The 26,662-nt window shown below is 39.1% G+C and overlaps 1 protein-coding gene and 1 non-coding gene across 2 annotated transcripts in view; both read left to right on the forward strand.

Moving 5' to 3' along the window:
- The window catches only part of MYO3B (myosin IIIB), a 476,002-nt gene that overhangs the window by 373,240 nt on the left and 76,100 nt on the right, over positions 1-26,662 (forward strand). Inside the window, exons 32-33 of the mRNA XM_043487760.1 lie at positions 14,500-14,560; positions 15,528-15,591. Coding sequence (XP_043343695.1) covers positions 14,500-14,560; positions 15,528-15,591 — 125 coding nt within the window. The remainder of the gene's footprint in view (positions 1-14,499; positions 14,561-15,527; positions 15,592-26,662) is intronic.
- On the forward strand, positions 15,903-16,006 carry LOC122454069. Its single transcript, XR_006273289.1, has one exon. It is a non-coding gene; the product is annotated as a U6 spliceosomal RNA (small nuclear RNA).

The following is a 26,662-nucleotide window of genomic DNA, read 5'->3' on the forward strand; positions in this document are numbered from 1 at the left end:
TCTAACCTAAAGGACAACTTCAGGACAATTTCCAGTAATGACAAAATCTGACAAATTCTTCTGACCATTTTGCCATCCCTTGTTCCCTTCCTGCGTTACTCATTCCATGAGTTTAGGAGATTCTAGAAATTCAGCACATTTCTGCTGTCAACTTTTGCTTGTATCCTCATCAGGACCTTTGCTCAGTTCAAGCTCAGAATGAGTTTTTGACAAAAAATAAGTTTGCATGTGGGGCTTCCCTGATAGCGCAGTTGGTAAAGAATTCACTTGCAGTGCAGGAGATCCAAGTTCAATTCCCGGGTCCGGAAAGTCTGCTGGAGAAGGGATAGGCTATCCACTCCAGTATTCATGGGCTTCCCTTGTGGCTCAGCTGGTAAAGAATCCACCTGCAATGCAGGAGTCCTGGGTTTGATCCCTGGGTTGGGAAAATCTCCTGGAGAAGGGAAAGGCCACCCACTCCAGTATTCCGGTCTGGAGAATTGGGGCCGCAGAGAGTCGGACATGACTGAGCAACATTCATTTCACTTACACCTTTGCATAGGGAGGCTATTTTGAAAGAAAAGAAACTTGAGAAAACTTGCTCAAGTTGAAAATATTGTAGGAAACAATATTTGTATAAAAATGAATTCTATATGAAAGCAATTCTTTATGAACAGTTAAAAAAAACTGATACTGTAATCCTCCAGGTTGAAAGAAGATTAACTTTACATGTGTCCACAGCCTTTTAAACCTTATTTCATTTTACCCTCTGGATTAGAAGGAAAAAATATTAGTGTTTCAGCTCCAAGTGTATTTTGTGAACTAAACAGTAGCTTGCTCCTACCTGTAGGACACAAATATGCAAGCATATTTCCCATTAGCATTGCCATGGTTACTTTAAATTCAGAAGGAACCCTAACAAGTGTTTGCCACAGAAGCTGTTGACAGTGGCAATGCCACACTCTCTGTATGCATCTTAGTAACTTCTCAGGCTTGCTCGTTAAAGAGTAGACATAACAGGAGGAGAGTTGAATTTTTTCTTTCCATCTGAATAGTGTAGGTCACGGAGACAGAGAAAGAGAGAGTTCTGGTGAAACAGAGCTCCAGCACCTGCTGTGATTGGGAAATTAGATAATAAACAGTCCCTGATACCGAGATTCTAAAGGCCTAAGATCAACACAGTCTGGAGAGGCAGGCAGGACTAGCCTTCCACGCTCTGGCCCAGACCCTCCCTGGAGAGCTCTTTGTGTCAACAAGAACAGCTAGAGCTCCTGGCCGGCTCCCAGCACTCAGAATGGGGCTATCATTTTTGTTTGCTTTGCAAATATCTTAATGGGAAGTGGTTCAACACCACCTATGGGTTAATCTGAGAGGTTCTGCTTGGCAGCTGTTAGCTCTGAGAACCACATGGCCGTTCTCCGATGGAGGGAGTCGGGCTGACTGTTAACTGCCCAGTGCCAGGTTGAGGCATCTTCTTTGCTTATTGGATTTACTGACTGGCAGGAAGCACCTTGTTGTCTTTTATTTTTAGTTTCTTTCTCCTGGGAGGGTAAGGATGCTATTCTCAGATTCAATTGTGCTTTTCCCTCTAGGGCAAAACGGTTGTTTGAATTAGTTTCACTAGCAGGTAATATATTTTTTTCACCCAAACTTATTCTCATAGGATCTGAAATATAATAATAAAAGTGGTGTGGTGGTGATGGAGATGCTAATACTGTTGCAGGAAGAAGGATCTTGTATGTTAGCCTTGCAGGGAGGGCTAACAACCCTGTCTTCACCTGGGATCTCAAGAGTTGAATAGATACTGAATTTCTTCAGAATCCCTGCTCTACTGTTCCCGCAGTTGTCTCTTCTCTGCCTAAATTCGGGTTTCACTTGTCTCGACCCATGGGAACGCTTCCTTTGGTGACTTGGCCAACTCATGTCTTTCTGGATCTGTGTCAGCTGACATTGGCACAAATGAGTCCTTTTTATGCTTTCCTCCCTGGATTTTAGGCAGGGTTAGATGCTTTTCACAATGCAGGTTAGGGAAGTTTCTAAACTAATGACAGAATTATAGGCAATTATTGCCCCATTTGTAAAAATGCAAAAAGCTTAGATGACTCTGCAAATCCTGGTACTAATGTCCAGCTGCCCACAGGAAGAGTGCAGCTTTGCTTCTAAGTACCATTTCCTTTCCTGAAGGTTTCCACACCTATTTGTAGGGTTGCCTAGTGGTTGACAGCAGGGACCCTGGAGTCCACTAGACTTGCTACTACTAAGGGTAAGATCTTGATGAACTTACTTATTTTCTCAGAGTCTCTATCTCCTTATCTTTTTTTTTTTTTTCTCTCCTTATCTTTAAATGGAATGTAAAATTGACATAATGATTGCTTCACAAGGTCATGAAAGTTAAATGAGACAACTTATACAAATCACACGGCATCTCATCTGATGTACAAAAGCACTCATAAATATTAGTAATAAGGAGAGTTATTGTTGTTTTTTTGGAGGAATTCACCTTTCTTTATGTGCTCCTTAGTATTATACGTTCCTTTCTGAAGTCCTTGTTTTGAAGTCTGTTACTCCCAACCCATTAAAATTAAACCAAATTGAGGACAACTTCACTATCAAAGTAAATAATGATAAAAGAATATAATATATTGAATAAAGTAAGAATTCATGAATCCACATTGATAGAAGGAAGGAGGAAATGAAGGAACAAAAGAGGCAGAGGAAGGAAGGGAGGCAGGGGAGGAAGGAAGGGAGGTGGGGAAGGAAGAAACAGAGTAAGCTTTTCCTTGCAGTTGAATGTGAAACACATGTAAAAAGAATGATGAAGGCAGAAAATCACCATTGGCAGCCATCAAAACAGTCATTGTTTGTTTCAGGCAGGAATCTTCCATAGATGCTAAAACTAATAGGTGAAAGCTTAAGGGGTAACAGTGTTTTAGAAGAAATCTTCATAAGATGCTTATTAGTTTCAAAGGAACAGTGGGAGAAACCTGGCAGACACCACCTTAACCAAGTGATGAAAGTTAGTATCACCAGTAATCAGACAGTTGACAGCACATGCCTCCTGATAGGATGCACTGAAAACAACATCACTTCAGTGGATTTCCAGCAAAATAGGCATAACTTGAATTTAATCATGAAGAAACAGCAGACAAACCAAACAAAAGGACTTATTCCAAAATGACTGACCTGTGGGCTTCAAAATCAAATGCAAAGTGTGACTGAGGAAGTGTTCCAGATGAAAGGACATTAAAGGAACATGACAACTGAATATAATGTACGATCCAAAATTTTCTGTGGAAGACATCATTGAGACAATTGGCAAAATCTAGATGTAATCTATACATTGGGTAATAGCATTGTAGTAATATTAATTTCCTGACTTTGAGCGTTGCGCTATAGTCATATAGGAGAATACCCTTGCTTTTAAGAAACACGCACTGAAGTATTTAGGGATAAAGGAGTATCAGGTACAACTGACTCTTAGATGATTCGGGAAAAAATGTATGTATTTGTGTGTGTGTGTGGTTATCAGTATACATGTACCAAGAGAAAGTCGGAGACACAAAGAGAGGATAAAGCAAACACACACATTATATTATCTGGAGAATCTGCTGAGGAACATACAGAATTCCACACACTATTCTTGTGTCTTTTTCCTAAACATGAAGTTGAGTTAAATTAAAATGTTAAAATGAAAAAGAAAGACAGTACTACTTCCCTCTTCTAGACAGGGCAGTCCATCAGCCACTTTCTCCTTAGAAACTGATCCCTCTCCATCTGCACCTACACGTCTGTCCACATCAGCATGGCACTGCTAGGTATCTGTCCTCGAGCTTCTCCGCTGTGACCTCACTGACTAGTCAGCACCCCCCACACACAGTCTTGTTCGGACTTTTCCACCTCATTTTTCAACACTTCCTAAATAGTGTCTCTTATGCCCCTTCCTTCCTCTGTCTGTGGGTCCCATCACTTCATGCCATGCTCATCCTGCCCTGCGTTTCCGTGCTTCTTGCTTCTCTCTCCTCAAACTGAGCACTGCTTTCAGAACTAAGGGAGGAAAATGGGATAAATATTATCTTTGAGGGCTGCACTGGTGACAGGAGCATCATCCAATGAATGTGGCTGTTAGACCCGTTTCTCCCTCTAACTCACTTGAACACGTTCTATCAGCCCCTGGGCCTCAGTTTCCCCACTTACAATGTGAAAAAAGGTATAGTGAATGGTCTCTGAAGTTTGCTTTGCCTCTACAAGTCTTTAAAGTGCTAAGACTGTAACAACCCACAAGTTACCTATGACCCCACCCAAAGAAGAGAGGAAGGTTACAGAATGAAAGCCATTCCAGATACTTTTCACTGTCATTCTCTATCCTGTGGAGGCTGAAGTGTCCATGTTCAGGGACTTGTCTTGCAGAACTGCAATAAGGATAACACGTTACTGAGTGTGTGTTTTATTTCTAAATTCTAACCATATACACATCTCAATTTAACCCTTTTAAAGCTCTGTTATCTTATATTTTTATTTTATTCTTCCAGAAAGGACAGGTTAATCTTTTTGCCTCAGTTTGGTAAGACTTTTTATTTGTTTTGCTGATGAAGAAGCTGAGGTGCCGATTTGCCCAAGTTAGAGTTGCCATATTTGGCAGATAAAGATACAGGATACCCACTGATATTTTAATTTTATGTAAAAAACAGATTGCTTTTTAACATAAGTATGTCCCATGAAGTATTTGAAAATTTTTATAGTAAAAGAACTATTCATCTTGTATCTGGAATTCAAATTTAACTGGGTGTCCTGTATTTTATATAACAGCACTAGCCTAAGTGATTTGGAACTAATGTATCATGAATATGTGTATATATATCAAGTGTGTTACTAAACTTTTACCAAGTGTTTACATCAGTCCTCAAACCCCAAGGTGCCATAACATATAAAGTTTTCTTTTTACCCATTAGGAGTTTTTCATTGACAACACCTTCAAAGATGTGAATTCATGTTGGTGTATGACAGGGACCACTGCAATATTGTAAAGTAGTTGGCCTCCAACTAATGGAGATAAATGAAAAAATAAATAAATAAATAAAGTATTTAAGTGAAAAAAAAAAAAAACTCAACATTCAAAGATGTGAATTCTTTTTTTTTAACTAGTATTAGGCGCACAGCCATGTCTGACTAGTTGCGACCTCATGGACTGTAGCCCAGCAGACTCCTCTGTCCATGAAATTCTCCAGCCAAGAATATTGGAGTGGGTTGCTATTCCCTTCTTTAGAAGATCTTCCCAACCCAGGGATCAAACCCAGGTCTCCCATACTACAGGCAGACTCTTTACTGTCTGAACCACCAGGGAAATATATTTATTTACTAAGATCTTTACTTATATATCACCTTCTGTACCCACTTAATCTAAAATTGCAGACCCTGCCTCCAACACTTCTTTTACCCCTTCTTTGCTTTAATTTTCTTCTTTGGCTCTTACTTCTGTTTAACATGCTAACGTATTTACTTATTTTTTCATTTATTGTCTACTTTCCCTGCTAGAAATATAGGTTCTTAGGAGCAGAGGCATCTTAGATTTCCTGTTCACATCTGTATCCCCCAAAACAGTAGGACATAAATTAAAGGGGCTCAATAAATATTTGTGGAATAAATGAGTGATGCCTGAGAAGCTGTTCAGGACCTTATATTGTTCAATGTAGTATCTATTGTTATTACAATCGTACAGAATCTCAAAGCTTGCCACCAAATTGGAGCCTTGAGTGTGGCATAAATATTTATAATCTTAATATTAGCCCATAGTCATAAGGTGAGTAAAAGATCAGCAGGTCAAGGTTTAAGAGTTATCTCCAGACCTAGTTTAATTTAATCTGCCCCCTGGCATGTTCTTTATAGTTACATGTTTGTCACCCCAGGTGTCATTTATTAAGATCCAAGATATGATTGAGTGAATATCTGGAATAGTCCAGTAACAAAATGGCACTGCAGGCTGAGAGCACAGGCTCTGTGTCCATGGGATCTGGGTTTGTATCTGCAGATCTAGGTGCCTCCAGGGCAGGCTCCTCAAAAAGACTAAAGCTTCAGCTGTGAAGCGGAGACCCTGGTAGGATCTATATTGCTCGTATAGGTGTGGCGATTGAATGGTCAGCTCTTCTGGCTGTGCTGGGGCCCTCAGCCCATGGCACTAAAGCCCTTTGGGTCATGTGTTCTTCCTCACTACTATATCTTAACTCCATCCCCAAGCCTGAAGTCAGATTTTCTCATGGCTCCTTGATTGCTGACAAAGAATTGAAGTCAGCTTTATGGGTTACTCTGTGTTGAGTGTCCTTTTTCTTTTTTTTTTTCCCTAATAAGATAAGAATTCTCAGCAGAATGAAGAAAATCTTCTGCTCTTACATTTGACTTTACCCAGTGACAGCTGCCTGTAATAAAATAGTAAAGGAGAAAAAAATAAAAGAAATGAGAATACAAAAGTGGCAAATTAAGGTTGTATGGGCTTGTGCTTGGGGAAAAGCAATGAGGCAGACAAATATGATCAAATTTAAAGGGCTCAGTGGGATTTGGGAAATTAGCATAAGTACATAAACTACTAGTGCTAACCTGGAGCAATGGCATCATGAAACATTTGTCAGCCTTTTTGAGCCCTTTTATGAATTTCTAAATTTAGCCATGTTCTAAAATTTAGAATGTGTCCAAGAGCTAACAAATATCCGTATACTTAAGCAAAATTTGCATATTCAACTTATTGAGTAATGACACTGACTTGGGGTAAGATACAGTGCATGCATTCAAAACAGCAAAGTTACCAAGTAGCAAACCCAATGAAAAAAAATGATACAAAAGCTGTGATCATTCCTTTTTGTTTCCTTTTTTCCTACTGTAGTGGTGATCTTATTTTGTATGATTACTCTTTTCATTTCTCCTATGCTTTTTGTATTTCCTTCATATCATATATTAAAGCCCAGGGATAATGTTTTTCCTCTTCAGAATCAAGAAATGTCAATTAAAATAAAAATGAGTTACCTTTTTTTTTTTTTTGACTTAAGAGGTAAGCAAAGATGAAAAAGACTGATAATACCCAGTGTTGATGATATGACAAGTGGGGTCTTTCATACTTTTATAGTTATGAGTGATAATTTTTGTTACTTTTTAAAGGAGAATTTGATGATGCAATTCAAAAGCTTTAAAATAGAAAATTTGTTCATCATTTAAGCTAATAGCTTTAAATTAAATTTATCCTAATCAAAAATTGGAAAAGTTTTGGATATTAAATTGGATATATCCTTAATGACCCATTATTTACCAGGTGGTTCTAGTGGTAGCTTCCCTGGTGGCTCAGATGGTAAAGCGTCTGCCTACAACGCGGGAGACCCGGCTTCAATCCCTGGGTTGGAAAGATATCCTGGAGAAGGAAATGGCAAGCCACTCCAGTATTCTTGCCGGGAAAACCCCATGGATGGAGGAGCCTGTTAGGCTGCAGTCCATGGGGTTGCAAAGAGTCAGACATGACTGAGCGACTTCACTTTCACTTTCACTTTTTCTAGTGGTAAAGAATCCATCTGCCAATGCTGGAGACAAAAGAGATGCAGGTTCAATAACTGGGTTGGGAAGATTCCCTGGAGTAGGAAATGGCAACCCACTCCAGTATTCTTACCTGGGAGGTCCCATGGATAGAGGAGCCTGGGGGATACAGTCCATGAGATCACAAAGAGTCAGACATGACTGAGTAACTGAGTACTGAGTTACTCAGTTACTCATGACTGAGTAACATGTATAATGTCATAAAACTGAAAACAAATATCCAAAAATAAGAGATTACTTACATCACTTGTGATACCAACCAGTGTAGTATTGTACAGCCATAAATATGACAGAGGTGTATACTACATAAATGTTATGTTGTATTCCACATAAATACATGGGAAGATGCTCATAATACAAAAAGTAAGTTATAATGGCAAACATATCATGAGCCATTTTTTAACATGTATTATATACATAGAAAAGCATTTGAAAATATATGAAGCAAGATATTATATCTGGGTGTGGATATTCTTCCATTTCTTTATTTTCTTCTCCTTGAATATCTGTATTTTATACAGTACAACAGTGAATATATATTTTTAATCAAAAAACCTTTAATCAGAAAGAGGGAAAACAGGAAACATTTTGCCACCAGTTCATTTAGTCATTTACTTTGGGGAGAAAGTCAGATATTGCTGCACTTTTGTTGATTAGTGATTGGTGAATATTCAGACCACTTGGGAGTTGAGAGAATTTTCATCAGATAAAAACTAGAGAAGAAAAGGTAAAACTGATGAACACAGCAATAGGAACAGCTCTGATATCTCAAAAGCCAAGTGTATTATGATACTTGCTCTTTGCTTTCTCTCCCTTGATCAAAATTTGATAAAGCTCACCTTCAATAGATGATTTTCAGACATTTTTAATTGGTCAGGATGTAGTACCAGATAAGTCAGTTACAGAACCAAGTTTTCAGTATGGTTATGCTTAGTAGACTGTGGAAATACACCAAGGACTTCCACCTCTGCCCCAAGTGGGAGAGGTGGCCGGGGTGGGGATGAGGCAGGAAAGACTCATCAGAGGAGCCAACACCAGAGCTAAAGGGTAAGGATGCAATGGCCCGGTGGTCAAGGGAGAAGATGACATTGCAGATAAAAGCACAGAAATATGAATACAACCCTGGGAAGATTTAGAATGTGCTTGGCAAATATTTATTGTGGTGGTGGTGGTGAATAGAAAACAACACAGCATTGTAGAAATCTTAACTTTCCAGTTTTTGTAATAAACATGGATTAACTTATACACTTTGGGTGCCTTCCAACTTAATAATTTGTGTTCTTAAAACATTATCCTCCAATATTCTGTGCTTAAAGCTGTTTAAATATGTAAGCAGTAAGAATACGCAATGACACCTAGCTGATATAATTCAGGAAAGAGTTAATACGTAGTTGATACAATGTTGATAGATTCAGATCTGGGTGTTGTTTCACGTTTATACCCTCAGCCCTTTGAGGGATGGACTGTTCACATTCCATATAAGAACTAAACAAGAATTCTTGAGTTGCCATTTGGGTTCAGCCTATGGCCAGCTCATATAGAAGCCTTGTTAGCACTCAGGTTCACATGGGATCTTTTACAAAGGACAATGTCCTCTTCTCTGATACCATCCCTTAAAGGTCTTAATTTACCTTCAGAACTTGAACTTACTGAAACCATTTCTCAAGGTGTTTATGTTTTCTATTATCTTTCATAGTAATAACTTCCAGAAGGAAAATTGTTTGACTTATTTGTCTGAAGCGTGCCTCCCTCAAGATTCATGGGTCTCCTACTGTGTTAAAATATCTTAGTCTGAGCATAATTTTGGCAGGGTGGATTGATTGCTGCTTCTTAGAAGAAAGAAATTGACCTCTTCATATTAAAAACTCCATGTACAAAAGGTTTTTTCTCAAGAGTTATCAAAGAGGCAGGAACAAATTTGCTTGGTTATGCTGATTAGCCTTTCTCCCAGGGCTACCAAGTAAGACAAGAGGTTCCAGGAACTATTCCCAAATCTGAAGACAATAGGAAGCTAAGAAAAATCTACCCACAATGAATAGCTGCCATCTTATTCAGAGATTGCAGGAATTAAGGTTATTCAACCTTGATTTCAAAATAAACTGCTTTAAAATAGAATATGCTTGTAAGTGAATGACTAATTTTTTCATTAGTGAACAACTAGTGGGTTTCTCAGTTCTAGACACCATTCTACATTATAATTGATATAAGACACAATCTTGCAAGTTTTATCAAAATTAATAAAAACTGCACAAAGAAATTTAAATGAAATCTAGAAAATGGCAAGTCAAAGAGTAGCCAGCAGGTCTCTATTCCCTTCTAAGAAAAAAGTGACTGATTCTAACCCTAAAGTTGAAAAAGGCCAGTTATAAGACCAGCCTGATTGGTCAGATCCTTGAAGAGCACCCTGCTTCCTTTGTTTTCCTTCTAATATATAATTTGGTCTGCAGAGTATAACAATGAACTAGTCAGGGGGAACGTTTGGTCCAGATTATTGTGCTTACTGTAAAGTCACACAATAGCATTCTACTTTTCAAATATGACTCTTTTGAGTTTGGTTAGTACAACTCAGCTCCCAAAAATACATTACCCCTCAAAGAACTGGCAGACTAATTTTTGGAGGCTGCAAAGCTGAGACCCAGTTTTGGACCAAGGTGACTTCACCTAGTGCTGCCAGCCCAGCATGACAAAGCCAGCTGGCCTCGTGGATCTTTGCTGCACAACAGAGATGCTGTGGCATTCTCAGCAGCCCTGTGCTCGAGAGCCAGCCTTCACCCTGCCTCTCATCCGGTTGCGTTGGAATTGGTTTAAGAAAAGAAAATTAGATTTGAGTGAGTTTGGGGGGCTTATTCAAGGGAGAGACCGAGCAGAAGGGTTTTCAATGGTGACAGAGTTTTCATCTCCCCAAGAACCCACAATTCAATGAATTGACTGCAGTAAAGCAGTGGAGTGGCCAAGCCCTTGAGGCAATCTGCTTGAGACTTCAGTCATGGCTTCTGAGAGGGTACAGGAGCCCTGGAAATATGCAGTGGATCATTTCCAGAGAGACAACTACCTCCTATTCACCACCCTTTGATAACCAAATGGACTGCCTCTATCATTTAGCGTCAGATTCCTAACAGAGGCTGAGAACAATGTTATTTCAAAAAATTTCTCCTACAGGTTCAAAATAATACCATGCTTTAAAATAAATAATTTGTTATTATCATCTAATACCAATCAAAATTTCCTAGTTGTTTGAAGAATTGTCCTTTATACCTGTTTATCCAAGTCAGGATCTAATGTAGGACATTACATTATATCAAGTTGTTATGTCCCCTATTTCTATTAATATATAAGACTCCCCTTTTTCATGACAATGATTTGTTGGAAGAATGAACCAGTTATCCCATAAAATAACTCATCTTCTATGATTGCCTGCTTGATTTTTTGCAGTCCTAGTTTTCCCCCTCTATACTGTGTTTTAGATAAACTATACATTAGATCTAAAAGCTTTGATTAAAGTTAAGTTTTTAACTAAATGAAAAAATATAAGTATCCTGGGTGATGTTGAATATTTCATATTGTCTCACATCACAAGACAGTGTTGTGTGGACATTAGTGGTGCTAAGATTGGCACTGAATTGAGGTGCTATAAATATCCAGTATGCAGTTCCCTTACTCCCCTTGTGACCTAAAGAAGGAATCTGTATTGTGGTGCTTTGGCACCATATTGCACGTCCTATTCACCATCAACCATTTGTCTAACATTTTATCAGTAATTGATAATTTGTATCTGAATAAGTAATTTCCCTTTGGAGTCTCCTTTTTATGTAGGCAGGTTTTATGCTGCACTGTTTACTAGTTATGACATTTAAACAAGTCATTAGCTTGAAAGTGAAAATTGCTCAGTTGTGTCCGACTCTTTGCGACCCCATGGACTATACTCCAGACCAGAATGCTGGAGTGGGTGGCCTTTCCCTTCTCCAGGGGATCTTCCCAACCCAGGGATTGAGCCCAGGTCTTTCGCATCGCAGGTGGATTCTTTACCAGCTGAGCCACCAGGGAGTCATTAGCTTCTTGATCCTTAATTCCCTCACCTGTAAAATGGGTATAGAAATAGAACTAATCCACATGGTTGTTGAAAGTATTAGATGAGATAACCATGTATCCATGCTTTGACCATGGTCTGGTGGCATGTACACAGGCAATAAGTATTGACTGTGTTTTGGTGATGACAACTTGCAAAGTGTTATCCATTTGCTGCCAGGCTCAAGTCCCTGAGGCAAATGACAAGATATCTGATAAAATTGCTGCAAAAGAGTTGAGGCAGTTATAGACTTTTGAAGAAAAGTGACTTATACCCTTTGTTTTTTTTTTCTTTTAAGGCAAATTGGAAGTTGTTTCAAATAAGGGCTGCTCAGATTAGTGTTTTCTAAGATGTGTTGTGAGAACCAGGGCCTCAACATGCCCCAGTGAAGGGAGGCTTCCATTGTCAGGATAATGTTTGGGAAATGTTGCCTGTTCTCTCCTACTCTTGAGATTTCATTGTGCATGTTATTAAGTTAAAGATTCTGGAAATCTTCTTAGGAAAGAAACCTGCTTAACTTTGTTTAATCAAGTCTTTTCTAATCTGTTTGCTTTTGGACACTACTCATCCTACCTTTGCCTTTTAAAACCAAGTAACACATGTAAAAATTATATTGAGATGCGTTAGATCCTCCCAAAGGTTTGAATGACAAGGTAGTCAAACTGATGAGCCAACCCTCAGTGTATTGTTGGAAGGTATGTGCACTGACCTTTGGGTCCTGAAAATACTTGCAAACTAGAGGGGTTAAAAGCTTTCATTCTTTTGTTGGGGCAGGAAAGGCAGAAATTGGAGACCCCATGGTAATTCAACAGCCAAATTCTCTTCCTTAGATTTTCTCCAGAGCCCACCAGGACTCCTGAGAGACCTGAATCCACCTCTCTATAGGTGTCCCACTGCCACTGGGACCTGCCTAAGCTGACAGGAATGAGTTCCATGGGCCCAAGGGCATGGGGGTGTCATTCTTCAGAGGAAGAGCAGAGTATTTGGAGTTAGACTAACAGGGGTCAGTGTCTTAGCTCTGCCAGGTATGTGCCATGATTCCTGGGCAGAGCTCTTACCCTCTCCGATCTAGTTTCTTTATCTGTGTAATACAGGCAATTAAAGCACTTAGCTCAAATGGTTGTGAAATCCTTATTAGCTATATAAACACATTTTTAAAATATGAAAACTATATAAGTGCTAGTTAATTTAATTTTAATGTAAAGGGTATTCTTTATGGTCCATATTTTGGGAGTCCACTAGTCATCCTTTTATTCATTCAACTTGTGAAATATTTATTGAGCACTTTGAGTGTACTAGGTACAGGGTTAAGTGCTGATACAGAGTACATAATAAAGCAGACCATGTCCCTACCTTCTTGGAATCTAACATTCCATAGTGGGAAACATATGACAAACAAGTATATACACAAATAAATATATCAACATAGTTTCCTCTCCACAGATATTGATATGGTATTTTTAGATGTGTATATTGCTTATAGCCTGGAGTAGGAAATGGCCACCTACTCCTGTATTCTTGCCTGAAAAATTCCATGAACAGAGAAGCCTGGCGGGCTACAGTCCATAGAGTGGCAAAGAGTTGGATATGACTGAGCACTTAGATACATTGCTTATAATCTATATATAGATGTATTTTTGAAGATAATACTAATGAACCATGCACAGAAATTCAGAAAATGAAATGCTCAGCTTAAATAAACAATAAGATTTTTTTTTCATTTATTTTTATTAGTTGGAGGCTAATTACTTTACAATACTGTAGTGGGTTTTTAATATAGAACTAGGAGAGTCCTAATAGCTTATTTCAATCCCCTCATTTTATAGATGAGGAAAACTAGAACCCAGAATACCATAGAAATTTACCCAATCGAATGTGTGTAAATGTGCATGCCTGTGTGTATGTGTAAGAGAGACAGAGACACCCAGAGAGAAAGGATGGATTTTGAAGCAGGACTTAGATATCCAGACTTCCCTTAGCCTAGTGAGTGCTTTCCATACTCCTGGCTACCATCTGAAAGGAATTGTAAGAGCCGGTTTTAGCAGTGAGTGAGTTATAATCATCATACTCTTAAACATTAAAGAATAATACTTTCTACTGTTTTTTGGCTGTAACGTGCAGCATATGAGATCTTCATTCCCCTATTAGGAATCTAACCCCTGCCCCTTGCAGTGGAAGTGCAGAGTCTCAACCACTGGACTGCCAAGGAAGACCCTCATCACACTTTTATACTATGTGTTCCAATTTCTGGATTTTTTATACAAGTTGATTTTTCCAAACTTTGCTCCATGAAACATTAGTATTTAAATAGATGTTAATTATCACTTTTTAAATTTCTTGCTCAAAGTAGTTTAGGGAACTGAATTCTCCCCAGACACACACCCCATTTTAGAAACCCTTAAATGCATATTGTGATTGTGAAAGATCATTCTGCAGTAAGGAAACCTCTTAAACTACACACATCTTAGCATTCCCCAAACTTGTTTGACTACAAGATCTATTTTGAATTATTTAACAATGTGATTAAGGTGCTGGATTGGAAGTTCAGCCTTAGCATCATGGTTGGCTACTTGGTAATGTTTGTGAACATCCAGTAGTAAAGTAGATTAAATCACATGATTTTAAACAGGGCAGTTTCTTGGGTCTTAGGATCTCAGGCTGTCTGTGGGTGTATGAGCCGCACCTGACAGAATACATTTCCTTAAGTTGACCATGTCCTTCTAACCAAGGATTGGAATGGAATACAATAGATGCTTAATGAGAGTTTGTTCTGATCCATCTTTGGAGGAAAGCAATCCTCTGTAAGTTTTTTTTTTTTTTAATTATAATTTTCAAGCCTTCTAAAAATATTATTATTATAATTATTATTATATTTTTATTTTTAGGCATTCACAAGCCCAGAGTTCTTCCAAAGGGTGTGATGTCTTCGCAGGACACTCAAATAAGGTAGCTGGACATCCTTGACTCTGAAGTAACTGTCTATCCTTCTTATAGGCTCGTCCAAGTCTGTGGTCATGGTGCCTATCTGTGGCTGCTTGGTTGAGCCATCCAGACATGAACTGTTAGTGATATTTTGAAGGCTTTGAGACAAAATCCCAGCTTGCTTAAGAATTTTGGTTCAGCAGAGAGGCAGGGAGGTACAGCGAAGAGAGAATCAAAAGCCTGGAAATTTGCTGCTGAGAATAAATGCTAGCTGATCCCTGAGGTGGTTTGTCTGTGCACTCCACTCTCTACAGATGTTAGAGCCTCTTTTTGAGTAAGGACCCGAGGTTCTTTGGTAGCACTTTGATATCCTGCTCGAATTCAATATGTGAAATGGAGGCGTCTCTCTGTGACTTGGAGCCCACAGCAGGCTTTGAAGTCTGATCCAATTTTTGCTGCCTACTATTTGATGTTGAAAGGATGAAATGAAGAAAATGTACAGTTTTTGCCAGTAACTCTGCTGAGCATATGTAAGATTAAAAAAACAAAATCCTTTGGATGATGTACTTAGAAATGTTAAGTAGATTAATACCTTCCTATAGGTTTTCTTTTTTCTTTCTCAGGGATAAAAATTAAGTATAGGAGAAAACCAGCACAAGCTGTTTTTTTATACGGGCTATAATTAATTTATAAGGGGGCTAGGTTGGCTTGTTCAGAGGAAGAAATAAATGGATGAGGCAAAGGTGTTGAGACTTTGCAGCTAATTGCCCCAAGGAGAGGACCTCCACTCAATTCTACTGTAAGGCGTGAGCAACTCACCACATGACCCCAATGTACGTAAATTTTTCCCTAGTACGATTGAAGTTCAGGGTCCGTTAGTTAAATGGAAGCCAAGTTCTTAAGGCTGCCTCATCAGAGGATAAAAATAATAATTATTTTACTGGTCTTTCTGAAGCACTCAGTTTCTGGGACTGATTCTCTGTCTTCTCAGATATGCCATGCTGCTCCAGATTGCCCAAGACTGAGTCCCTCGAGGGGAGCCCCTGCAAAATCTGGTAAGAAGAACATTTTGAATTGCAAGCTATTTCTACTATTTGCATGCTTGTGTACTTTTTAATGAGTTGTTTAGACAGGACTGTGTAGAAGGCAGTACTCTGATACTAGTATGGGCTAATGTTAGCAGAAAATTCAGATATGGAAAGCCTTAAAGACTGGAAACAAAACTTTCATTAAGAGTAGCAGTTTACTACCTACCTGTGCCACTTGTTTACTTTTTCTGAAGGAAAAAAAAATGAATATCAAAGACCATACTTTTCCCTTTACCTGTAAGAAGCCTAAATTAAGAAACTCCTTTAAAACTTTTCTTGCGCTCACTTCAACAGCACGTATACTAAATTTGGAAAGGTACAGAGATTAGCATGGCCCCTGCACAAGGATGGCATGCCAATTTGCAAAGCATTCCATATTAAAAAAAAAAAAAAAACAACAAAAAACTTAATTTTCTTAAAGGGAAGATAGACAACTGACCAGCTTTCAGTGAAGCAAATAGTTCAGAGTAAAAATCTAGGGCTTGGTAAAGAATATGGATTTAGAGAGTAGTTCTGCCCTTTTGGCAACATGGCTATTCTTTTAGCAAGAATACAGACATCTTGCCACACTCATGGAAAATGGTATTTTTTGCCCCCTTTCTAAATACTTGCTTCAGAATATGGTAAAAGTCAGTTTGGGGTGTTATGAGTGGCTATAATCAATACTTCTGGAAGATAAACTAGAAGCAAGATCATAAGAAATATTTATGAACCAGAAAATACTGAACACATTTTGGATCATTCCCAAGGAAGAAATCTTTTCAACTTAAAATACTAATACTAAGAAACTACTGTACTGTTGACCTCACTTATTTTTCTGCAATATATAGTAGTTTCTTAGGTTTCTCAAAGTTTATTCTTAGTCTGTTTTTCAGTGACAGAATGGTAAAATATGAAGTGGAAAATGTGTAATATATGTGTTAGGACCTTTAGTCCATATGAAACTTAAACTCTTCAAGAGAGATGAGAGAGGATTAGTGTATTATAGCAGAACCTTTTAATTAAACATGCAGAAAATGATAAATCTGTCCAATGGACTAATTTCCTCACAGCCAGATAATATTCAGGAATAAGGCCACAATGAGGTGGCCACAATGAGGTAAGGGTAAGAGTGGTGCAAAAATGAAAATTGAGGAAAAAGATCATGTGGTGGAATAGAATCTATTATGCAAGAATTTGGTTGGCATTTTTCACTATCCAGACAGATAATCTCTACCTTTTAATTTGGATGTTTAGACCATTTACATCTAATGTGACTGTTGACATATTTTGGTTTATATCAGTCATCTTGCTATTTGTTTTCCATTTGTTCCATCTGGTCTTTGTTCTCTTCTAGCATTCTACTTTAAAATACATGTAAAAAGAAATTTTTAAAGCATGATTGAATAGCCAAAGGCACAGATTCTGCCTTTGGAGTCAGATCTGCCTGGATGCAAATCTCTGCTTTCCTGTTACATAGCTTTATGTAACAATTCCTTACCTCAGTACTTACACATGTAAGATGAGGGAAATGGTAATTCATAGCCAAAAGGTTGTATTGAGGACTAAATAAGCTAGTAGAAGTAAAGGGCACAGCATGGGGTCTGGCTCATCATAATGGTACACTGTTTTGTCAGATGTTGCAATGGTACTTATGCTATTGACATTATACAAATGCAAAGTTAAGTATGAAAAATGGGTCGAGAAATAAAGTTCTTATTTTGAGGCATCAAGTTTTGGTGGTATCGTTTAGGAGGAGTAAAAATATATTGCATTTTGAATTAACTACTGAAGAGACATGTTGGATTATAATCATCTTTCCCTGTCTTTAGATAAGTGTCTGCAAAAGTCAAACTTATTAATAAGTTGCTGCAAATGTTCATTTGTACTTCCTGTCAATTCCTCCTTCCTTCCCACCTAGAGGTTTCTCTGTTTGGTTTGCCACCATCACCATGACTTCTCCTTAAACTCTTGTAAACTGTATCCTAACTGCTTCTTTTCCTCTCTCAACTTGCCTCATGCATGGATATCTGAGGAGCTCTAAAGCATTCCCTAATCGTAACTTTCTCTTCCACCATAATCTCCAGTGGCTCCCTATTGTTCTAGCATCAACTTTAAGCTTCTTGGCACAACGTACAAGGCCATCTCTGTTCTAGCTCTTCCTGTCTTCCTTTCTAGCTCTGTCTTCACTGATCTCTCTCCCTCATTTTGTGCTTTGGAATACCAAACTACTCTCTACCCTCCATGCATGCCAAGTATGTTCTTTCTCTCCTCTGTGATTTTGTTCATGCTGTTGCCTCTGCCTCACTGTTCATTCTCAAAGTCCCCTCCATTCTTCAGAGTCCACCATGGCTCTCTCTGAGCGCTTTGACTTTCCTTTACTACTTATCACATCCTTCCTGTATTACAGTTATTTTCATGCATCTACTAGATTTTAAACTCTCTAGAACCACATCTTTTCATTTCCAAATTCTGTCCTTGCAAACTAGCCTGGGTCCCCAAATTGAATTCTTAAGCATTCACAACTGTGATAGGATATAGCGGAAGCAAGAATGAAATGAAACTCAAGTAAATAAGTCAGAGAAGTTTTAAACTATACTTCTAACAATCCTGGAACAAAATAAAGGTCTCTTGTGCTGTGCTTAGTCGCTCAGTTATGTCTGACTCTTTGTGATATGGACAGTGCCCCGCCAGTCTCCTCTGTCCATGGTCTCTTAACACCCCCAAAGAGGTATAGCATACCAGTGGAACAAGTTTAAAAGATCCAAGCCATTTCATTTTGTTGTTGTTGTTCTGAACAGGGGGAGAGGGAAGGAAGGTTTGGGCAGGAAAAAGCATTTTATAAATCGGATTCCTCTTGACCTTAGAAGCCAACAAAGATGGCTGAAGAACAAAAGATTTCCAGTTTTATTTATGTATTCACAGTGATAAGCTACAGAAATTAGTGTATTTACTCTATAAGAGACATTTTAGCTGGTTATACCTTTGTGTTTAATTCATTGCCTTAAATGATCCATTATTGCGATCCATGATTTTATAGAAGCCTGAGAATATTATGACCTTTTCAGTTTTAAGAAAACACTAACATCCAACAAGCTTACCCTCTAACTTTCAGTGAGTGCTAACTTCATTGTTTTATAAAGAGATCTGAGGGAGGTGAGGGTAAGGGAAAGCAGGGAATAAATCTAAAGTTACTTAATCAGGCCAGCTTTGCTCAGAACAGCCAGGCAAAAAAGTGTCCAAATGTGGGGCTTGGACAAAGGCTATCTTCAGTTAGTCAGAGAGTCTCAGAAATTTCCCTCATTGATCATTTGAGCCTTATATTTTTCACATGGGACAGGAAAGCACAGTATATTGAGGAAGTACATAACATGAATCACTTTGCCACTAATCCAAGCAGAAATTATTTAATTGGACTGACAGACATATGTACAAACCTGATTTGCCTTTACTCAGTTCAGTTGCTCAGTTGTGTCCGACTCTGCGACACCATGGACTGCAGCAGTCCTTTACTATGTAAAAGTTTATTCTTTAGGTATTTGTTCTTCTCTTTATTTCTTCAGCAAACAATTATTAACACTTAATAAATGCCAGGAACTTTCCTGGGCCAGTGCTTCTCAAACTATTTTTAAAAAGACCATATTGGGAAAAAAAAAAAAAAAAGACCAAATTGGAGTTGGATGTTTTAATTTCCAAATTGCACAACCTGCTATTTTTGTAAAATACAGTGAAATGAATTACTAGGTAAATAATCACCCATTTAGGTGTTGCGTCAATATCAAGTTGATTTATACTTTTCTAAATTTCTTACTCTAACTTAAACTACTCTAAATTTCTTCAGTGATCTAGTTGAGACCAGAGGCAAGAGTCAGCCTGTAGACCACACTTCATGGGCACTGTTCTGGTCATGTGTGACACATCAAGGAACAACACAGTCAAAAAGTCCTAGCTTCATGATGCTACATTCTGGCAAAGAGACATTCTAGAAAAGGGACAGTAAACAATAAGCATAATCCTAAATCAGTTGTGTGGGATGTTAGAAAGGTGAAGTGTTATAGGGGAGAAAATATAGCAAGGGAGATTGTGGGTGGCCAAAGCATGGAGGACGAGGATGGAGGATGGTTTCCTTTTAAACAGGGTGGTCAGAGAGCACTGCACAGAGAAGGCCTGAAGGTGGTAAGCTAATTAGCCACGTGGATGTCTAGGAGAAGAGCATTATAGGCAGAATGCTATATAGGGAACAGCTGAGGCAAATGCCCTGAGGAGACAGTGTGGAATACATGAGGAGTAGAAGGAAACCTGGGTGACTGGAGCTGAGAGAGCAAGAAAGAGAATCATAGAAGGAAAGGAGCCAGGTGATACATGTCCTACCAAACTCTGAGAATTTGGTTAAAAAGAACGTTCTGATTCAGCAGGTCTGGGTGGCTCCTGAGATTCTGCAGTGTTAAAGAGCTTCTAGGTGGTGCCATGGTGTTGACCCAAGGTCCACATTTTGAGTAGCAAGGGTGTAAACTCAGTGAAATGGGAACGACTGGTCTGAGGAGAGATGATAGACATCATCAATGAATGAGATGTTCTATTCAGTTACATATTCCAGACAGCTGAAACTTTCTAAAACTATGACTCCCCTTTCATATTGAGTGTCTTGGACACAGTTCTCCTTATCACAATGTCTTGGGACATGATTATTAGTAAGAGTTGTTCACACTGGCGCTAACGCAGAGATCCCTGGAGATCACTGCGAAACGGGACCACCTTGTGTGCTGAGGCACTCAGTGGTGTCCAACTCTGCGATCCCATGGACTGTAGCCCACCAGGCTCCTCTGCCCATGGAATTTTTCAGGCAAGCATACTGGAGTGGGTTGCCATTTCCTTCTCCAGGGGATCTTCCTGACCTAGAGATTGAATCTTAGTCTCCTATGTCTCCTGCATTGGTGGGTAGATTCTTTACCACTGAGCCATCTACCCTTAAAATAAATGACCCTCAACTGTTATGATTTTTAGTTAATACACCTGCTTATTTTAACTTTCTTCTCTCTCCACACAAAGCTGTTATTTCCTGCTATTGCTAATGTGCTCATTTTTTATAACATACCTTCTTTTTGCCTTCTTTTTCTCCTCGTTTTGGTATAAAAACCAAATTTTAATTGTTTTTCTCTACATTTTAACAAAGGGTATCTGAGTGGGGGATGTAAGGAAATCCCAGTGAAAGAAAGAAAGGGAACTGCTACAGATGTAGTAAGTATCGACTTTGGGCACATACTAGGTGTTTCACCTGTATTTTCTTGGTGTAAAGTATACAAGTTTAAGTTTGTGACCTGCTTATTCAAGGGCCTTCATTGTCAGCCCCTGGGTTTCCTGTGATACCTCACTGACATTAGGTAGTCCTGCCCTTGGTTATCTTCTTGTTTGCAAGTAGTATAAATTATTCGTATTTCTTTTGGAAGGTAAAAAAGAGTCATTGCATTTGCTAAGAGTAACTTTAGCTATATGGCTTTTTAAAATAGAGTCTAGTACATTTTCAGGGAGCCAGGGAGAGGTGGTATTGTACTAGCCCCCGAAGGGGGTTGCCTCTGGTAGCTTGCAGTGTCAGGGTATGGTAGAGTCTCCATTAAAGTGGCTTTAGAATTCAGTGATCTGGTTCCATATCATCTTCAGATTTGCTGAGCAAATCATACACATTTTCTTTCACCCACTGCTTCTCTAATGCCATCTACTCTGTTATTTTCCTTTGCCTTTCTCACTGATCATTACTAAATCTTATTGGTCTTGGCAGAAGTTCAGCTATCAGAAAGCAAACTTGGGCTGTGTTTTTATCCTTGGAACCCCAAATCATTAGGGTGACTAATCATCTCAATTTTCTTGGGACTGAAGGTTTTCCAAGATGTGGATTTTTTGGAAGTGTCCCAGGCAAACTAGGACAAGTTGGTCACCCTATAATAATATTGGAAGTTGAACTTGACTGGTGAAAACTAATTTTTTAATTAGATCATTGTATCCGGCAAAACTGAGCCTTAGATTTATGCTACAGAATCAGCTCACACTGCTGCCTGTGTTTGGAAGGGGATGCAAGCAGCTTGCCAAACCACAACCACTGTGATCATAAAGGGCTCAGATGTCACCCATTTGACAAGGAAAGCATGTTCCTACAACTGAGACTCAAAGGCAACATAATCCCTGTTGGGAAAGCACATGGGAGCCAGACCCTATGGAGGCAAGGCTACTGGGCCTCCTTGTCCCACACCCAGTGCCATGACAGAAAGCCACATACAAGACTTGGAGACCACTAATAATCTCTCAAGCCTCGAATCCCTGCTCTTTTTGACTCCCATAATGCTGATCCATCTTTTCTTTTTGCCACAGAATTCACCATAAACTCTCATCATGAAGCCTCGGTCTCAGGACTTTTCTTAGTGCAATAGTGAAGGTACTATTGGTGCGGAATTCTTAACCTTTAGTGTGGGAGGTAATCTCTTTCTTAAAGGATCCTTTTTAAACTGGTGATTCTCAGATTTCAGTAAGTGTTAGTATCACCCAGAGTGATTGTTAAAATGCAGATTACTGGTCCATTCCATAGTTTCCAATTTTGTGTGGGATACAGATGAGGAGGGATTTGCATTTTTATCACATTCCCAGGTTCCAAAATGCTACCCTTTGAGAACCACATCCCCTATCTCTATGATATTATGTTGAACCAGAAAAAGTAAACTTTATATAGGTGCCTTTCTATTCTTTCACTTAACAAACACTTATTGAGCATTTACTGTATACCAAACACAGGCCAGGCAGTGAAATAAGACACTTAAGAGACAAATGCAATTATAACAGCTTGGTCTTTGCAGCTGTCATTTTCCAAAACAAGTTTGGTATTTATCTCAAGTGGTCTCATCGAATTGTCAGGAAGTTGTCCAGAACAAAGTTACAGTTCCTTGTCACTTTGCTGTAGAGGAAGATGAGGGGAGTGTCCCAGACTTTTAAAAGTGTCTCAATTTATAAAATTATTAGGAATTACTGTCTCTAAAAGATTTTTGTCTTTTATAAACTCTACTACCTCTGCCAGCCTCCCACAAGGCAAAATTGCTCTAAACTCTACCAGATATGAATATCTGCATGTATCTCTAATACATATGTCATTGCCATAAAGTTTGTGTCCTGGCTTTTTGCAAAAGAATTGAAGGCATGAGGGTAGATAAATGGAAGTAAAAAAGGGAGGGATTATAGTTCTCTTAATCCCAAATTTGATTTCTAACCTAGTGCCATTTATATTAATCACACACCTTTCCTTTAAAAGACTTTCCTGGTTCCTACTAGATCTTGTCTGGGTGTTGAGTTTGGTTTTGTCTTACTTAATTTCATAATTTTGGAGAATGCAGAGTGCTTGGGTCATCAGTTGCTGTTCATGGCACTTTACGCTGACTGAGGCCTCTGTGCAAAATTGTGGCTTTCTATAGGAACTGTGCAGAATACCTAGCAAGAGGCAAAGATTCCTTGACAGAACATTTTCCCTGAAATTTGGGAGTGATGATGATAAGGAAGAAAGGACGCAGTCCACATAGGTTGGCACCATCCACCCCTCAGCCAACTGAGTTTGCGAGATTCTGTCTCCACTGCAGGAGTTGAGGCTAGAGGGGAAAGTGGCTGCCCTTTGAGGGCTGGTGGGTAGAAGACATGGAGGTCATTTGTCAGCCACAGTTCTTATGGTCATGTACCTCAGGGAAAGCCCTGTGACAGCATGTTCTCATTCCTGCAGCTCATTAAAGCATGTTACAAAGTTGGATAGTTTTTGGACATTATTTCTGCTTAGATTGTTACTGTAAACGTATCTGAGGAGGATCAGCAGGAACTTTTCTGGTGCTTTCCTGAGTGCATTAGGTCAGGATGCACTCTTTGCCGATGCCAAGTTAGATTCTGGCATTGACCCAGGACATCAGGAGCACAGCTGCCAAACAAGCAGGGTGGGGAGGGGTGGAGGGGGTGAGTCAAGTTAGGGTGCTTGGCTTCCAGAATTGGATGTTGATGGCGTGGCTGTAAAATGTGCCAAGAGGAATTTTATTTTTACATTCTTTTCTTACTTTATGTATTTGAAACAGCATAAACTCATTGTTAACCTTGGCTGCCTCCTTTGTTTCATTTTAAAGGATTCTTTTCAACTTTAAAATGAAACACACAGTTGTGTAGTAGGAATGGAGTGATTTTTCTTCTATTTTACTTTTGTTTGTTTTCCAAGATTTGAAGTAATAAATTTTATTAGTTTTTTTAAATTAATAGCTTTCTCTAGTAGTTTTGGGTTTTTAGAAAAATTGAGTGCAAAGTAGCCAGTTCCCATTTACTCTCCTCACCTTTCCCTCTCTCCCCATTTTCCCCTATTATTAACATCTTGCATTAGTCACTTGTTTGCTACAATGATGAGCCAGTATTGATATATTATTACTAACAAAGTCCATAATTTACATGACAGTTCATTCTTTGCATTGTATAGTCTGTGAGTTTTGAAAAATATATAAAGATATGTATCCACCATTGCAATATCAAACAGAATGGTTTTATTTGCCTAATAATCCCCTGTGCTCCATCTATTCATCCCTCTCTCTCTTACCTTAAGCTCCTGGCAACTGTTAATTTTGGCTTCCCTGATAGCTCAGTTGGTAAAGAATCTGCCTGCAGTGCAGGAGCTGCTGCTGCTAAGTTGCTTCAGTCGTTTCCGATTCTATGAGACCCCATAGATGGCAGCCCACCAGGCTCCCCAGTCCCTGGGATTCTCCAGGCAAGAACACTGGAGTGGGTTGCCATTTCCTTCTCCAATGCATGCAGGAGACCCCAGTTTCAATTCCTGGGTCAGGAAGATCCCCTGGAGAAGGGAAAGGCTACCCACTCCAGTATTCTGGCCTAGAGAAGTCCAAGGACTGTATAGTCCATGGGGTCGCAAAGAATTGGAAGCGACTTTCACTTTCACATAGTTTTGCCATTTCCAGAATGTCATATAGTTGGAATCAGACAGTATTTAGGCTTTCTGTATTGACGTCTTTCCATTAGCAATGTGTATTTAAGGTTCCTCCATGTCTTTATGTGGCTTGACAGTTTATTTCTTTTTATTGTTGAAAATAATCTGTTATATGGATATATCACAGTTTGTTCATCCATTCACCTATGGAAGGATGTCTTGGTTGCTTCCAGGTTTTGGCAATTATGAATAAAGCTGTTATAAACATTTTTGTACAGGTTTTTATGTGGACATAAGTTTTTCAAGTCCTTTGTGTAAATAGCAAAATGTGTGATTGCTAGATTATATGGTAAGAGTGTATGTTTAGTTTTATAAGAAACTGCCAAACTGTCTTCCAAAGTGCCTGCACCATTTTGCATTCCTCCCAGCAGTGAATGAGAGTTCCTGTTGTTCTTCATCCTTACCAGCATTTGGTGTTGCCAGAGTTTTGGCTTTTTGCCATTTAAATAGGTGTGTAGTCGTATCTCATTGTTGCTTTAATTTTTGTTTCCCTGATGTGGAACATCTTTTCATATGCTTATTTGCTATCTGTATAACTTCTTTGGTGAAGTGTCTGTTCAGATCTTTTGCCCATTTTTAAATTGTGCTGTTTGCTTTCTTATTTGAGGGTGTAAGAGTTCTTTGTATATTTCAGTACCAGTCCTTTGTGAGATATGTGTTCTGCAAATATTTCTCCCAGTCTGGATCTTGTCTTTTCATTTTCTTAGCAACGTATTTTGTGGAGCAGTAATGAATTTTTTTATGCATGTAATCAAGGAGAAAATTTTTTTTAAATAAACCTGACTCTCAGAATAGTACCTACTCCCTATCCAAGAAAATGAAACAGCTTAAGAGGAACAAGGTGATTGATTGTTCAGTAGTTGAGCGTGTAAGGACCATAACACGAGTGTGTTCCTTAAATTAAATGTAATCAATTGTAAGTGTTACAGGGAGACAAGAAAGACATAGTCCAAAATTACATAAGCGGGGGTTTGGCCGGGGGCGGGCGCGGAATCTGTGGTTATATGACTGTGTGAAGAACCATGGTAAGGTTTTTCTCTCTTTTCATTTTTATCTGACTCTTTAAAGTAGCTAGAACTCCTAGTTACTTAAACTAGCCCCAGGAAGACTCTGGGGCTGTCTTCTTTCAGTAACAACTGAATTTAACAAGGGAGAAATTATTGGCTTAAGTTCAAAGAGGGGTGGGGGAGCATGAAGTGCACCTTTACTACTCATTCATTCAAGTATTCGGTCAGCTGCTATTTACTGAGCAGTTATTAAGTGGTGGTGGGTGCTGTGTTGGGTGCCATGGTATATAATGGAGCAGCAGCCAGGATTGCCCTTGTGGGTTTACATTCTAAGAGAGAAATGGACAAGTAAACCTGAAACCAAATATCTGGCCAGGATGTTAATAAGAGTGGCCCCTGGAGCTATGCTACAACAGGGATACCCTTGTGATCTTGTGGGAGCAGAAAAGGGTCAGTGGGCTGACATCAAAGCCGAGAACTGAAGGGGATCAGGAACTGACCAGACAGAATGGAGAAGGATGTCTCTGACCCTCTGTCTGTTCCCTTTTCACACCAGGAAAGGCTCTCTCATGACAGATATAAGATTGTGGTTGTTTTAATGTGTGTGAATGCTTAGTTGCTCAGTTGTGTCTGACTCTTTGCAACCCCTTGGACTGTAGCCTGCCAGGCTCCTCTGTCCATGGGATTTTTCAGGCAAGAATACTGGAATGGGTTGTCATTTCTTCTTCCAGGGGATCTTCCCGAACCAGGGATTGAACCTGTGTCTCCTGCAGTGCAGACAGATTCTTTACCCACTGAGACATCAAACACCTTTTAAAACTCTGAAATGTAACATGCTGACAGAAAAAAAAGAAAAAAGGTTTATAAAAGAGATGGACAGCATAATGAATTATTATGAAGTCTCTATACAATTACACCTGAGATCAGAAAACAGAACTTGCCAGCACCTCAGAAGCCTTCTGATACCCTTTCCTGATTATGATTCTCCTCCTCCCTAGAGGTCACCCCCTAAGTATGCATCCTAAATACCATAGTTTCACTCCAGATTATG

The sequence above is a fragment of the Cervus canadensis genome, chromosome 15, assembly GCF_019320065.1.
Source record: "Cervus canadensis isolate Bull #8, Minnesota chromosome 15, ASM1932006v1, whole genome shotgun sequence".
Taxonomy (NCBI): domain Eukaryota; kingdom Metazoa; phylum Chordata; class Mammalia; order Artiodactyla; family Cervidae; genus Cervus; species Cervus canadensis.